This window comes from Epinephelus fuscoguttatus, linkage group LG18 (assembly GCF_011397635.1).
Source record: "Epinephelus fuscoguttatus linkage group LG18, E.fuscoguttatus.final_Chr_v1".
NCBI lineage: Eukaryota > Metazoa > Chordata > Actinopteri > Perciformes > Serranidae > Epinephelus > Epinephelus fuscoguttatus.
Genome location: NC_064769.1, coordinates 40340763 through 40357190, shown reverse-complemented (window position 1 = coordinate 40357190; position 16428 = coordinate 40340763). Strand labels below are relative to the sequence as shown.

The 16428-nt window shown below is 44.2% G+C and overlaps 1 protein-coding gene across 1 annotated transcript; it reads right to left on the bottom strand.

Moving 5' to 3' along the window:
* Positions 1–2109: 2109 nt before the first annotated feature.
* npy8ar (neuropeptide Y receptor Y8a) lies at positions 2110–10574 on the bottom strand. Its single transcript, XM_049604275.1, has 4 exons — positions 10085–10574; positions 8967–9208; positions 4894–5040; positions 2110–4704 (listed from the first exon to the last, which is right to left on the bottom strand). The coding sequence occupies exons 1-4, from the start codon at positions 10391–10393 to the stop codon at positions 4260–4262; spliced, it is 1143 nt and encodes a 380-aa protein (XP_049460232.1). The 5' UTR covers positions 10394–10574; the 3' UTR covers positions 2110–4259.
* Positions 10575–16428: the final 5854 nt, after the last annotated feature.

Sequence of the window (16428 nt, the reverse complement as noted above, 5' to 3'; positions counted from 1 at the left end):
AGGTGCCACTCCTGTCAGCTAACAACAGGAAACTGAGGCTACAATTCACACGGGTTTTCTCACCAAAACTGGACAATAGAAGATTGGAAAAACCACATTCAGATGGAAGCATGGATCCATCCTGCCTTGTATCAACGCTTCAGGCTGCTGCTGCTGCTGGTGGTGTAATGGTGTGGGGGAGATTTTCTTAGTAGCAACTGAGCATGGTTTAAACACCACAGCCTACCTGAGTATTGTTGCTGAGCGTGTCCATCCCTTTATGACCACAGTGTACCCATCTTCTGATGGCTACTTCCAGCAGGATAACGCACCATGTCACAAAGCTCACATCATCTCAAACATGACAATGAGTTCACTGTACTCCAATGGCCTCCACAGTCACCAGATCTCAGTCCAATAGAGCACCTTTGGGATGTGCTGGAACGGGAGATTCTCATCATGGATCAACTGTGTGATGTCATCATGTCAACATGAATGAAAAAGAGGTAGAGCCTGCACACTTACTCCATGCCACAAACTTTAATGAGCAATGTTTTGATCCTAGAGGGATCTTCGTCAGGTCTGAAGTTTGGAAAATGAAAACCACACCTCTATTTATAACGTTGTGTGCAACAGGTGTGGTTAATCATCCAAATATCATCTGGGGTTATTTTTTAAAAAACATCGACCAGAAAAAGCAAACATCAAATTCAATCCAGGGTAACAATTCAGTACAAGTACATCAAAAACACTCTGAGAATATATATTATAAAATTCCATCAGAAAAAAGGGGACCTACAATTCAAAAAACATCGAATAATATATCATGAGCAGCAATCATATTAAGTGGATTATATTCAATTAATCAGCGTGGGCTAATTAGTCTCTTCAACAGAATAACATTAAAGTTAGCAAATCTTCACAGTTAAACAAATCATCAAAAATACATCTTAGCAGCAAAACCTCATCTCATGTATTTAAATAGACGTCATCAATGGAAAAAAATCAAATGATTAAGCTCACAGATCCTGAACACCAAAAACAGTGTTCACAGTCATGTCCAAGTAGTCTACTGGGACATGTAAACCGACGAAACCATACAGAACAATATAGGAATATATAAAAAATAAGAAGAATATGTTAATTCATCACTCAAGTAAGCCTAATGGATTTAAAGAAAGTGTTTGAGCTCATATTCTTGATTCAAACCACTAGGGGAAAGAGTCTGGAGGGTTCAATAGGAGGGTGTTCAGATCACCTCCCCAAGAAGAGGAGGTGATCTGATGATAGATGATATTTGGATGATTAACCACGCCTGTTGCACACAACGTTATAAATAGAGGTGTGGTTTTCATTTTCCAACATTCAGACCTGACGAAGATCCCTCTAGGATCGAAACGTTGTTCATTAAGGTTTGTGGCATGGAGTAAGTGTGCAGGCTCTACCTCTTTTTCATTCATGTTTTGTGCCGGCCTTGCACCTTTTTCGATGTGCGTATAACTACCCTCTCGCATCATGTCAATATGGACCAACATCTCTGAGGAATGTTTCCAGCACCTTGTTGAATCTGTGACCCCAAGAATTAAAAAGGGGGTCCAGCCCGGTACCTGCAAGATGTCCCTAATAAAGTGGCCATAAGGCGTAATTAGGTTTAAAAAAACAAAATGGAAATGAGGTGTTGAAAGGCATTTGAATACAGTTAAATGTCAATAAGAACACAGAAATTAAAAACTGTAATTCTGAAGTGGAAGAACAACTGAAAAACTTGAGTGTTGTAACAGAAACAGAAAATATCTGCCGAGGAAACATGAACTTTATGATTCATCGTTCTGTTGATTTAGAATCTGATGTTTCATCATCGATGAGCTGGGAGGTCAGTCTGAGGTATGAGGGCACCACCGAGCGCTTTAACAAAGAAATCTGACGCTGTGCTGCCTTTTAACTTTAACAGTCTGATAGCTGCTACGAGACATCGCTACAAAGATGCATCTCATTCAGAGAAAGTAGGGCCAAGTGTCGTCACTCATAGACTTTACTGTATCTGTGACTCAGACACTGAAGATGGTTTGTAAACACTCATTACAGCATATTCAGTATTTGTTCAGTTTATTTTCATCAAAACTTTTGCAGTAAATTAGCATATTAATGTTGAGCAGCCTCATTGACTTCCACTGTGTTTATTAATCTCCACCACACTTTTAAAATGCTCATAAGATGCTAATCAACAGTGTTCACTATCATAATGACATCATTTACACTTTGGAAAGTCACATAGAAAACACGTACGTCAGAGAGCAGTTTCCTTTTTTCTTTTCGCCATGTTTGTGTCACTCCTTTCACATTTTTCCATATTTCACTGACTGTCCTGAGCAACAGGTCTGTGACCAGGCACAGCTCAAGGAAAGGCCCTCTCGGATAAAACACGATTTTTAGCTGCACTCGCCGCTGTGATCCAGCTCGCCAAGTGGCTGCGCTTTGCTCAACACAGCGAAAAGTCATCATGGCCATCGGAAATAATGGCTTTTCAGAGCGCAGTGTTCCCGCCGTCGTGTTGTGTCTTAAAGGGCCCCAAATGACATGAACACATTCTCACTCCAAAGTCATCAAATACCACCGCTTTGGGGGCGGACCGACATGTCCAAATATGGCGGTCTCGGTCCACTCTGTCAGTTTTGGACGTTCAGGGACGGTGTGTCAAATTATGCCTGTTACATGCGTTGTGTTTTTGTTCTATAGCTGATGGATCCAAACAGCGGTGATGAAGACTCCTGCTGCGTCGCCTCATGTTGACGTGTCTCAGTCAAAAAGTTGCGCATGAACGACGGCCAACCAGTTCGTACGGCGGTCGTCTGTGTTCGTCATTAAAAAGGGAAACAGGAAGAGCGTGTTGACGCTAGTTAGCCAGGTAGCACATTAACAATGAGGGGTGTAATGATCCATCAATCTGGAACGATATATTGATTCAATGATTAAAGATCCAATATTGATATAATATTGCATGGTGATGAAACTGGAAAGTTACACCTGAGTGCCGACTAGAATTGATCATTGTTAGCGATTAAACAACAACTCAGTTTCTTTGTGGGAGGAGACGATGAACACTACCAACCCACACACACCAAAGTGACTTCAGAGAACTAGCGGTGATGAAGACCCCTTGCTGCGTCACCTCACATCGTACACACCAAACCGACGGCCAATCAGCTCGTCCGTTCTGCTCCTGCTGAGAGGAAACGACTCTCCACAGCAGCAGACGGCGGTCGTCTGTATTCATCAACAAGAAGAGCGTCTTGATGCTAGTTAGCCAGTTAGCACATGAACAATAACACAAACCATCAGGAAACGTTTCTGCTAAAAAGAAAAATAATCTGACCTGATGGAACAAGTTGGTTTTGGTCGTTAGCTCCTCCTTTACTCAACTCACTTCCTGTTTCTCTTCTCGTGACCTGAGCTCAGCTGACAGTCAGAGGGAGGTCATTCACCGACAGGCTCTGCATTCACTGACGCTGATTCAACATCAGCAGGAAAAAAAGGCCAGCTAGCTCTGTCGAGGGCCACGGACACTCCCCGACGGCTCGACATTGACTGCCGACCAACCGTCAGTGTGGTGCGTTTGTGCCTTAATGGTAGTTTTGTTGGCATCACACATCATGTAATACAAAAGCAGTGCTCGCTCACTTTCTACCTGTTAACTTTAGTCTTTTAGCATGATGCCATCATGTGTGGTGTCACGTACCTAAAACAAGTCCATCTAACAATATGACTCTAACGCACTGAAGCTAACGTTAATTAGCTGCCTTTAGCTGGAGCTCTTCACATCTGCTGGCAACAGTTGTAATTTTAGCCAGGCCGAGGTCGATGGCTAAAACTGAGAAAGTGTTTTTGTCTGCTGTTTGAGAGATCTGCCGCCGTTATCGTCGTAAACCAAACATTCTACAATGCAAAGATCAACGACCATAGCAACAGTAACCAAGGGGGGTGGGGCATAACAGGCTGTTCTACCAGCTCCTCTGCTTCCTCTCTGTTTCCCTCAGCAGAGTCGATGTACACAATTCTGCTTTGCTTTCTGGACTTGAAGCCTCATCAGACAGCCTCCGTCCTCGATGTTTCCTGCCCCCGAACAGTCAGTCTGAGTGAAATAAGTGGTTGCACCCTGACAGCAAAGTTTTACTCCGGCAGGAAAGTTGTGGAAAGTAAAAGCTGAAGCAGTATTTGACGCAGCGGTCTCAGACAGTCTGTTCCAGCTGTCAGCCACTTGTCAGAAAACAGTTTGGTCGTCATCAGAAGCTGTTTGCTGGTATTGTTTTCACAGGTATCACTGAGCTGAACTCAGGTCTGGGTGAGACTGACCCCATCCTGTTGAGGGACGTGGCTTTGGTCATGCCCTCGCTGCCCACAGTGGAGAGGGGGAAGCTCTCGTAGCTCTCCACCGTCCGCTTACCACACTGACAGCGCTGCAGCGTCGACTTCAGCTCCCTCTGGAAGTTGCTGTTGAGGAAGCCGTACACCACGGGGTTAATGCAGGTGGAGGCCATCGCCGTCAGGTGGCAGGCAGAGAAGACAGCGTCGTGCTGGCAGTCAGGTAGGGCCTGGTGGTGCCAGTCAAACAGCGTGTTGAAGACGTTCAGCGGCAGCCAGCACAGAGCGAAGGCTACGACAATAGCTAACAGCATGGCGTTAATCCTCTGGGCTCCCTGAGTCCTCCTGCTGCGCTCCAGCATGTCCCTGCACAACACAGCATGACGCCAACTGTCAGACAAGTCACTGTGAAATGTCACACCAAACCTACGGCACAATGATGTAGTGTTATGTATTAATAGATTACCCACAACACTGCATCTCCATCTGTATAAGACAAACATGCTGTCACACACTGATGGCAGAACAAAAACAGAGGAAGTGAAGCAGTGTGACCTGCGTCGTCTCAGGCGGAGGAAGATCCTGAGGTAGCAGAGGAGCACCAGCAGCAGAGGCAGGCAGTACTGGAAGAGCAGCAGGGAGGTGGTGTAGGCGAGACGATGCTTATCTGACGGCCACAGCTCCATACAGATCAGATGGTCCCTGAGACAGACAAGACAGAGCCACAGGTGTTGTTTAGGACAGGACAGCAGTGCAGCAGCGCTGCAGTTCTGATGCAGGTGTGAACACACCAAAACAACCGGACTGAGACCTTCTTGAAGAGGTGGTCTCAGTCCGGTTCCAAAGGAACTCTGGTGCGGTTGGTTTGTGGTGAGAAGGTGTTGCGACCTGGATGTGAAGCAACTGCAGTCACATGACACATTGTTTGGGTTAAACATGAGCATGTTACAGTCCTGGAGGATTATTAATGTGCACCTCCTCCTGTACTGCCTTAATATGCACATTCAGCACATCCAATGCATCAAAACATTGTTTTCTAGTTGGAGCCGCGTTTGCCTCGTTTTCAAACTGTATGCTTTGACTAAAATGAACAATGACAGCAATATAGTCCACGATGAGCAGCGCTAAAATCAACCTGCGTAGTTGTCCCTCAACTTAAAATCACAGTAAGTCAGTTCAGTGTGTGATGGTTTAGCTCAAAGGTTTTATCTATGTAAGGTTATGTTATGTACGTTACGTGAAGTATGTTATATCAGATATGTTATTTTAAGTACATAACTTTACGTTAAGTCTATGACATGTTGATGCCCAACCATGTTTTTTTTCCTAAACCAAACCCACGTAACTTCACTATCCTATTCCTACCCTACATAACTTCACTTTAAGTACATGACATGGTGACGCTGAACCATGGTTCTTTTCCTACGTCAAAATTACATAACTTTACAGTAAGCCCGTAGCATAGTGATGCCTAACCATGTTTTTTTTTCCTAAACCAAACCCATGTAACGTCACTATCCTAATCCTAGCCTACTTAGCTTTACAGTTAAGTAATTAACTTTAAGTATCGAACTTTACCTTAAGAACGTAACATGGCGATTCCCAATTAGATTTCTTTTGCTAAACCAAACCTATGTTACCTTACTCTCCTAATCCTAACTGATGTAACGTTATGTTAAGTATGTAACTTTGTGTAAAGTAAGTAACGTCACAACACCATTTCTGAGGTGCTAATTCACTGGATATCATACGTATTTTTATTTATATACTTCTAATTATTACATAATTTACTTTCTCTATGTATCTGTACTTATTTCTATCCTTGTGCTGCTGCAACACCCGAATTTCTAAAAAACAAACACAATACATTTATAAGCAAAAAACAAAAACAAACTAGAGCTTCCATGGAAACATACCTACACCATAATAACCAGGCTCTTCCATTCCATGGTATCCACTGTCTGAAGTCATGTTTCCAACTCTTCAGCTAAAAACATCTCCACTGTTTGACCCTCTCTGTCAAACTTCATACAAGTAACTTAATACTTTACAAGAAATATAACGTTTAAACTACAACCATTACCTGTTGTGGCTGTTGTGTTCACAAAATGTCACCACGGCATGTCAAATGTCAGCAGCAAACATTTCCCATCAGGTGCTGCGATGTGCAAAAACCTGCCATGATTACTGAATGTTGTAAAAGATGGAGCAGAGCAAACAATGACTTCGTTGTTCCTCAGCCGAGCGCTCAGAATCATCCGAGGGATTCATTTCAAAGCAGGGAGATAACACACAAAACATGTAACTACCACACACACTTCTGCTCATCGTCTGACTCAGGATGCACCTTAGTAGTGCTGTAATGTGTGTGTTTGTAACAAGACATCGCTGTGCACCTGGAGGAAACCCACGCTGACATGCGGAGAACATGCAAACTCTGCACAGAAGGGCTCCCCCACCCTCTGGTTCAAATCCCTGACCTGCATTCAAACCCCACCACCGTGCCCCCCACCAGATTTATGACCCTTTAAAATAAAATGAATGAATGCACGCTGGGTTCAGGTGGATGAAGTTTTTGGTCTTCTAGTGTGTGTGTGTGTGTGTGTGTGTGTGTGTGTGTCTAAAGCTGAAACAGCAGTGCATCTGAAATAAGAGGCGGTCTGTGTGGGCACGAACGCAAACATCATTTCATAAGCACTGTGTTTGTGCTTGACAATAGAGCCCTCAAAGCCTCGAGGCAATCATCCTGGACTCTTCACGTCTACTCAAATCTTTCTGTTGACTTCGTATGTGATCATGCCACCATGAGAATCCCCCTTGTGTTTGTCTGAACTTACAGTGAGGCCTGGATCACACCAGAAATTGGAACAGTGAAATTAATTTACACATGATTATGAAATATTTAATCAGAGGGCTGGTGAGCTGACGCGCTGGTGCCGGTCCGTCACAATAGCTCTCCTGGGTTCTTTCTAATTCGTTCTCAGGAGTTTTGTTTAAATGCCTTCAGGCTGGCGATAGGTAAAATGTTTTCAAGTTGGTCATCTGTCCATCGGTCCGTCCTATTCCTGTGACTCCAACATCTCAAGAGAGCCTTGAGGGAATTTCTTCTAATTTGGCACAAACGCCCTCTTGGATTCAACAGTGAACTGATTAGAATTTGGTGGTCAGAGGTCAAAGGTCACTCTGACTTTGCATCCATCTGATTTTCATACACATTTTTGTGAATATCTCAAGAACTACTTGATTGGATTTCTTCAGATTTGTCACAAATGTTCACTTCGATTTAAAGATGAACTGATTACATTTTGGTGGTCAAAGGTCACTGTGGCCCTGTCTGTCACATTCTCGTCAATGCAAATCTCAAGACCACCTTGAGGAATTTTTTCAAATTTGGCACAAATGTCTGAATAGAATTTGGTGGCCAAAGGTCAAGGGTCAAAATTCAAGGTCACTGTGACCTCAAGAACTCCTTAAGGGAATGTCTTTGCAAAACATGTTTTTATCCCTAACTGAAGAATTCATTCACTAATTCAGACCAAACTTGACACAAATGTCTAACAGGATAAAATAATGAAGGTCAAAAGGTCAAAGATCAGCTTGACTGTGACATCATCATGTTTTAACGTCATATTTCAGGAACAGAAGGGGAGACATTTGGTCAGATACTGAATTGGTGACTCTAATCTTGAAACTGTGCTGATTGTATAGATCTTCTGTGTGTGAAGCATCCATGTTTTCACTGACATGGATGGAGACTGTCAGAGACACTGGACTGGTGGGCGGAGTCATACAACCACAGGGTGGACTGGTGGGCGGAGTCATACAACCACAGGGTGGACTGGTGGGCGGAGTCATACAACCACAGGGTTGACTGGTGGGAGGAGTCATACAACCACAGGGTGGACTGGTGGGCGGAGTCATACAACCACAGGGTTGACTGGTGGGCGGAGTCATACAACCACAGGGTGGACTAACGAGCTTCTGAACAACCTTGTTAACTGTATGTTACTGAGTAAAAGTGGTGCGACACAGCTAAAGGTCTGATCCTGTTGTTTCCTGTTGACTTGATTTAGCAGCAAAATTCTGCTGTTTTAAATGACGCATGATCATCCTTTATCCTGATACAACGAGGTGTTGATGACCAAACACATACCTGCACACACCAGATATCTGAGCTGGGGGGGCGATTCCACAGAGTCTGGTCCTGATCTGATAATAATACAGGGCCTGAACCACCGACATCAGCGCCAATATTTTTTTATTATTCAATTGGCTTATGTACTTTCACAGAGGGGAGAGAAGTGTGTCCTGATTTATACGGTGAATAATCAGTCTGCAGCTAATGATGACTAATATTAATTTCAGTATTCTTACCTGAGCCTCTCCGTGCTGCAGGTGCACCACTGTATGTTGTTCAAGTGCACACAGCAGTGGAGGCGTCAAGTTTTTATAGATGTGTTCAGGACAGCGACACATTGTTGGCACAGCTTTTCTTGTAAAATACAAACGGGTACCAACTGGAAAAAATCAAACTGACCCCTTTTCTGTATGTTGACGCCAAAATGGATGTTCAACACAGTGGTAAAGATACTTTGGTAACAAGCTGCACACCTCTAATCTGAGCTCACCTGAAGGGGTTAGCGGGCAGACTGATGTTCTGGAAGGGGTCATTTGTGAGGATGTTGAAGGACAGGAAGGGCAGAGAGATGAAGCAGGCGACCAGCCACGTCAGCCCTACGGCCAGGTAGGAGTGTCCCGCCGCCGGGGACCAGCCGGTGGGATGGAGGATCAGCTGGTGACGCTCCAGAGCAATCAGCACCAGGGAGAAGACAGAGACTGTCACTGACATGCACTGAACAAAGGGAGTCACCTGGTGGAGACGGGCAAACAAACAGGTGGAGATGGTTGTGAGGACATAAAGCTGCTCACACAGTCACACTGTGGGGACACGTCTCTCTGTGGGGACAAAATATAAGTCCCCATACCATCAGTCATTGCGTTTCAGAGTTGATTAACACTTTTTAAAAGGGACAAAAATGTTATATTTTGGAAAGTAAGTGGTGCGTTCTCTTGAAACTTAGGGGGCATGTCTGGGTCGTTCCAGCCCACCTCTGTAGGAAATTCGGTCCCCCTATCTGCTTTCACTGGTACTGAAATTTGAGTTTCAAAATTCAAAATCATTAAAAGTCAGAAACTAAGTGGTGCCCTCTCATGGGCGCTCATGTATGTGCATCACTTCTGGTGCCAACACAGGGCCTTTAAAATTTTGGCACAAAAATTGACAGAGATTTGACGTGGGCTCAGTGGACACGTCTTGGGATGCAGATCCACCAGCACCAGGTCCCAGGAGCCTAGGAGCTCTCCCTGTGAAGTTATGCTTCTCCGAAGTGGCTAGTTTGGGAGGGTTAGGGGACTAAAAAGTAATATACTAAAAGGTGTTTACTTAGCACCGGCAGCAGGCAACTTGTCGTAAGATATTCATTCAAAAATATAATACTGCAATGGACACAAAGTTTGCTTTGACCAAAGCTGTCCTGAGTAAAATTTGGAATTAGATACAAAATGGAAGTACAGTGTCAACAAAAGTGGACCAGCGTCCTGCCCGGTGAACTTGGAAGCTGAAAACCTGATTTTGGTAGAGTTAGGGACTGGGGTGTATTAATGTAAATCTATGTAATGTCCTCTGAAATGATGGAAACATGATGGTGTGTGTGCGTGTGTGTGTGTGTGTGTGTTGTCCACTGACCTTACATAGCGCCTCCCCCAGCACCCAGCGGTCCATCAGCGTGTATATGACGGTAACAGGAAGACAGACCACACACATGAGGATGTCGGAGCATGACAGGTTGGCGATCAGGATGTTGGTGACGTTGCGCAGCTCCTGTTGCCGGGTGATGATGAACACTAGGCCTGCATTGCCTAGCAACCCGATCGCAATGACGGCGCTGTACGCCACGATCAAGAAAGTCGCTCCACCTACCGAGGGCGGGCACTGGGAGGTGTCCGCCCAGTCAGAGGCCTCCCAGACGCTGAGGAGGCTGCTGTCGTTGGACATGGCAGGGAGAGGAGGGGGAGGGGGTGATGTGAGGGGGGGGTCAGAGGTCGACAGGACCAGGAAAGCCCTGAGGCCGCTGCTGAACTTCTCTTCTTCCAAAACAATGAAGCCAGACAAGGAGGCAGAGGAAACGGGGCAGTGTTCAGTGTTGTGATGTGAGGAGATCGGAGAGTGAGCTGCAGATCAGGATTCAAATATAGATGTTGTCCTCTTTTTGCTTCGCTGTCAGCGTCTCGGTGGATCAGCTCGGCATCATTGTTTGTCTGCAAAGGACAGAAAAACAGAAGAGTGAGAATCATGAAAGACAGACGGGGAGGTGAGGGGCTCTCAGTGGAGCGCTGAGATAGTCAGAGGTGGAGAAGATGAAAGAAACTGAAGTGGGGCTGCAGAGGGGAACGACTGAAACAGGAAACTGAATATTAATACCTGCTGTTCTGTCTCTCATAATCAAGTCTCTTTATTCCACCGTCAGTGACACACATTAACCACTGTTGGTTTAATGTCACAGTGTGCGGGGCCAGCTCTTCTTCTGTAGATCCTACTCTGAGATGAGAGACGTCATCGACCGTATACTGGGTAGTGTTCTGATACCAGTGCTGAACAAGCAGCACCCTCCAGGGTGTGCCAAAAACTGCAGGTCCTCTAATGTCCAGTTGAGGCTGGCTCCGAGAGCGAGTCAAGTGAGCCTTTTTAATCACTGTGACTCCTTGATACGTCTTCAATATATCATACTGTATTTGTGTCAATCCATAATTAAATGAACAGATGAATTTACATGCAGACACTGTGGCTCTTGTCTAGGTCCTGTTAACTCTTCAAACTCACAGCCAAAATGTTTCCAAACCAGGAAGTGCCCGTCACAATGTTGCTCATGTTTTTTCTATTCTATTCTATTCTGTTCTATTATTCCTGGCTTAATGTCCTGTGTTTGCATAACATAATTAGAGGCTGGGGGAAAAATCGATACAGCATAGTATGGCGGTGTTTAGTGTGGTGATATTGTGTCGATACACAGACGCCAAGTATCCATCTTTTATTATACACATTAAATTTTGCAAACACACATTTTAATCCAACTTTTGGTCCTCGAATAATAAAATCACTGTTAAATTTGCTAAAATTGCTGTTTCTGTCCACTAGATGGTGCTGATGTTGTTTTCCTGGTGAGGTCAGCAGAGGTGTCAGTCAGCGGCAGTACAGGAGGAGGCGCAGCTCCAACTAGAAAACAATGTTTTGATGCATTGGATGTGCTGAATGTGCATATTAAGGCAGTACAGGAGGAGGTGCACATTAATAATCCTCCAGGACTGTAACATGCTCATGTTTAACCCAAACAATGTGTCATGTGACTGCAGTTGCTTCACATCCAGGTCGCAACACCTTCTCACCACAAACCAACCGCACCAGAGTTCCTTTGGAACCAGACTGAGACCACCTCTTCAAGAAGGTCTCAGTCCGGTTGTTCTGGTGTGTTCACACCTGCACAAACAAACCATCATTAAATCCCAGATTTTTCATTCATTATGTTCTGTATATCATACTACCAAACATTTACTGTTATGAAGACGCATTAACGTTACACATACGTACACACTGAGTGTACACAGTCACGTAAGAATACAAAATGTCACGTCTCTCATAAACAGTTATGGATGCATGTTAATAAAATCAGTCTGTCGTCCTCTCTCCGTCTTTCTTATCGCTGACACATTTTCTTGACGAGGAGAAGTTTGATTAAGACGCAGCTTATTAGGAGCAGCCGCACAGCATCTTATCCACTGATTACAACATGAATAAAACCCTCACGCTCATCAGCAGACACACACACCCACACTGGACTGCCCACTCACTGAGCCAGCCTCCGTCTGCAGGACTGTCCGTCCTCCGTGCGACCAGAGGGACCCAAGAGTGAGACGCACTCACAGGTGTTACTGCACATCCAAACGCACCGCCATCACAGAGCTCACTATGACTCACATGGACACACACCAACACCTTTTGAAAAAATGTTTCTTAACCATAACAGAAACACACGCTGACGTCAAATTTGAGACTTGAGTCTAAGCCATGTGAGCGAGTCTCACAGCTCTTTGTTAAGATGGTTTGTTTGAACTCAGTCTGATTAGACTAGTTTCTGTACTTATCACCGTCACACTCCACATCACGGGAGTTTCATTTTTCATCATCAAGATTTAACGGCAATCATCCAATATTTTTCTTAGATATGTCAGTCTGACTGAACGTTAAAAACATGAGCCATGCTTACTAGTAACACGCGTGTTATTTTATTCCCCAAGTAGAAAACACTATGTATTTAATGCAATAAGACCACTGTTCCACAGAAACAAAAAAATGTATCCCTGATTCAGAGCAACGGAGAAAACTCTGGGTCTGAAAGCACTCTAAGATACAAGTGGCCAGTGTCGTCATGTCAGCAGCTGGGTCATGTGATCCATTTTCCATGTTTCAGTCAACAAATCTTATTGACTTTTTGGTAGTCTGGGAAAAAGGTAATTCAGTAATCTAAACATCTGGTAATAAAAGTGTGAGTGAGGATTTTGGCATCTTTCTGATTCAAGAAAAGGTCTGACTGTCGCGATGTTCCCAAGATGAAAAAAGGTCGTTTTAATGACCCTGTTAAAATGTGTTGTTGCATAAACAAGATTTAAAATAGGAGAGGCTCAGACAGAGTTGCACATTTGAGGGTCTTTTAATCTGGAGAGAAAGCCAAAGAATTGGTACGTCATGACAATTTATAGTGTCTGACAAACAAGCATTGTAGCACTGTAGGTACTTCCTGTCACTTAAGCTGCTGTTTCCTGTTATTCAGATAAATTTGGTCAGAGTCATGTCAGGTCATCTATACTATAAGTTTCATTCTTTTATTCTCTGAAACTGCTTATCCTGTTTGGAGTCGTGGGGGGGTGGAGCCTATCCCACCTGACAATGGGTGAAAGGCGGGGTTCACCCTGGACACGTCGCTAGCCTATCACAAATAGGGCCCCCCGACTGACTGTTCCCAGTGGACCAACAGTGTGTGTGTGTTCCGACGGCCGAGTGCTCTTCATATGAAAAAATGATTCTAATAAGCTTCACTCACAGAAAACATTTCATCACAACTCCCAAACATGTCATCCTCCAAAATAACAGCAAACAAACATGAAATGAATAAAGTTCATTATCTGTGGGATATTAAATATTCATAGATTACAATTAAAGGACTTCACGACGCTTCACTGGCGGCTGATGGAGGAGCTCATCACAAGGCTTCAGTACAAACAACAGAGAGAACAGATGTCTGCAGAGCCTCAGGACAAACTGTGTCATGGCTCCTGGTCGAGTCCTTCACCTCAACTTTGCTTCAGCCCTGAGTTATTTCATTAGGTTTCTCAGCCAGATATCATGACCTCGCTCTGCTCAGAGTTCAAAGACGTCGCACGGTAAATCAGACGACAATCTGATGAGAAGGAGACGAGACAGGGAGGTGTTTAACTTTATAACCGTGTGAGCTGTTACTGTTCAAACACCTCTGAGCAAAGCTGTAAACTCTCACAGGGCTCGTACGCAGTGAACCCTGTCCCTTATTATCACGGAGGAAAAACATCTTCAGTTAAAACAAACGGACAAAAGAAGCGTCTCAGTTTTAACAGGTGAGTCCAGGTGTCTCCTTTTAACCCTTTGAACCCTGCAACAGAAACCGTTCGCCAGTGCCTACATGGGTATTTTTGCTTATTGTGATGTCATTTCCTGGATTATCTTCAAATACTTTGTATCGCTAAAATCTGTACAAGCTGAGCTGCAAGGTAACGGAAGTCACATTATTAAATTATTATCATTAATAAAAATAAATAAATAAAATTGTCAAAAAATGTCAGAAAAATCTGTTTTTAAAATGGCTTAAAAATATTTAAAAAGGCAATAAAATGTTGTCAAAATGGCCACCATCCCTCACATCCGCCCTTCGTGCATTTTCTTGCTCTGTATACAACATCTGTTTCCACCACGACAAAAGATCCTCATTGACTTTGTATTTTCTTGTGTTGCCTGCACATAATTTTCATCACACATCATGTGATGTAAAGAGTTCATGTTGGCTTGAGTATCTCTGAATATGCAGCTGATATCAGCACATGGCTGCACAGTCTGAAGCCTTGTGGTTGACGTGCCGAGTCAGTCGCACTGACCAGTTGTGTGAATCTTGGTTGCCTGCAGGCAGCCCCCCCCAGAGTCACTCTCATTTGGCATATCTGCCTTTTTTCAGCGCTGTGTCTCTTGGATGACGCCTGCTTACAGTCTGACACCTGACACCTTTTCATAAAGCCCCGCCCTCAGGTACACGCCCATAAACGTCCTGAATGCAGAAGCCGAGGGTCATGAGTCTCTGCAGATAAATCCAGCAGCACACTGACAGCAGGTCAGCGGGATGATTCTGGATGAGTCACACTGGAGCAGATCTTCACGTCCAGCCAGTTTAAAAACCAAAAACATGGCGCTCAGCTTTATTTTCAAACAGCACATTTTCACGAGGGAAAAGATGCTGGACAAAGACGTGTGACACGTCTCAGCTCATGAGTCCGTGCTGCAGGTTTTTGCCTCGACGCATCTGTGTGGGCAAAAACCTTTAAACGCTTTGTACGTTCAGACGTTGTCATCACCTTGTGCACGAAGATGAGGACGCTGCGACGTGTTGTCTGTTGGCGTGAGCGGCTGCAGAGATATAAATAACTTGTGTGAGTGGAACTGGGACGGTCGGATAGTAGTGCTGTTTAATCCTTTTTGGGTGTAACTACATCACGGCTTACTTTAGGCTGAGGGAGAGGAGAAGTGTCGAAGAGGAATTATATGAGCCAGAGAAATAATTGCTATGATCAGACAGCTGCAGTTCATCCCTTAGTCTCATTAGGGACTGTTCTGTCCCTACCAGAGGAGGGGGGTAGGACCGGGACTGTGAAGCTACTGATGTTATCCCTGAGTGTCTGAGGGAGGATTCATGCCCCGCCCTCCGCCATCAATATCCACATGTTCTTCATATACACACGTGTGTAGAAACTGAGCTCAACACAACGAGCGAGCGACACAGGAGGGACATCATCATCATCATCATCATCATCATCATCACACAAGCTGTGTGTGCTCTACAGGCACAGACATTTTTTCAGGATTCCTGATGGATTCCTGCACCACATGGATCTAATAAACGACAACATCCAGTGTGATGTCAGCAGACTGTACGATGACAGCGCCGACTGAGTCACAGGCTACGATGCAACAGCTTCACACACTGCGTGATGCTGCAGGGTTAATACTGCTCCAACTGTGAAGCTCAACACAGAGAGGCACATTGTTACATTATCATTAATTAAATTAATAATATGTCCCAAAACATGAAAGAAATTTCTTAAAAATGTTGATAACATTTTTGAAAAATATTAAATTGTTTAAAAAAAAAAAAAAAAAAGAAAAAAGAAAAATTAAAATGGCAGAAAAAAAAAAGATTCCTGTGGGATGGTTTCGGTTTCAGGACTCTGCCTCTGATTGGCTAACCCTGACAAACCTCACTCCTTGTGTCTAAACCAAACCAACCAATGAACAAAGCCAATCAGAGGGAGAGGAGGGCGGGTCATTCCTCACTATCCTAGGAAACACAAATTTGCGTCTTGGTTCAGGATGAGACAAGAAATTATTGTAGCGTGCACTTCAGCAGAATGTGGCTGCATGACAGTCACACACAAACCCAACCAAACAAGCCTAAACACACACACACACACACACACACACACACACACACACATTACAGCACACACACACACACACACACACACAGCCGACATCAGCAACATGATGACCCAAATAAACTGAACACAGCGGTGGGATCGTCAGCACCTCGGCACACAGGACGGTCTCAGGTTTTAATAACGAATCCTTTGATGTTTGAAAGTTAAAGTTTGAGGAAATGAAACCCTGGAGCTGAAAAGATTAGTTTGTCACTGTCGTCATGCAGGAGCGCAGAATTTAATGTTTATGTTTCATTCAAA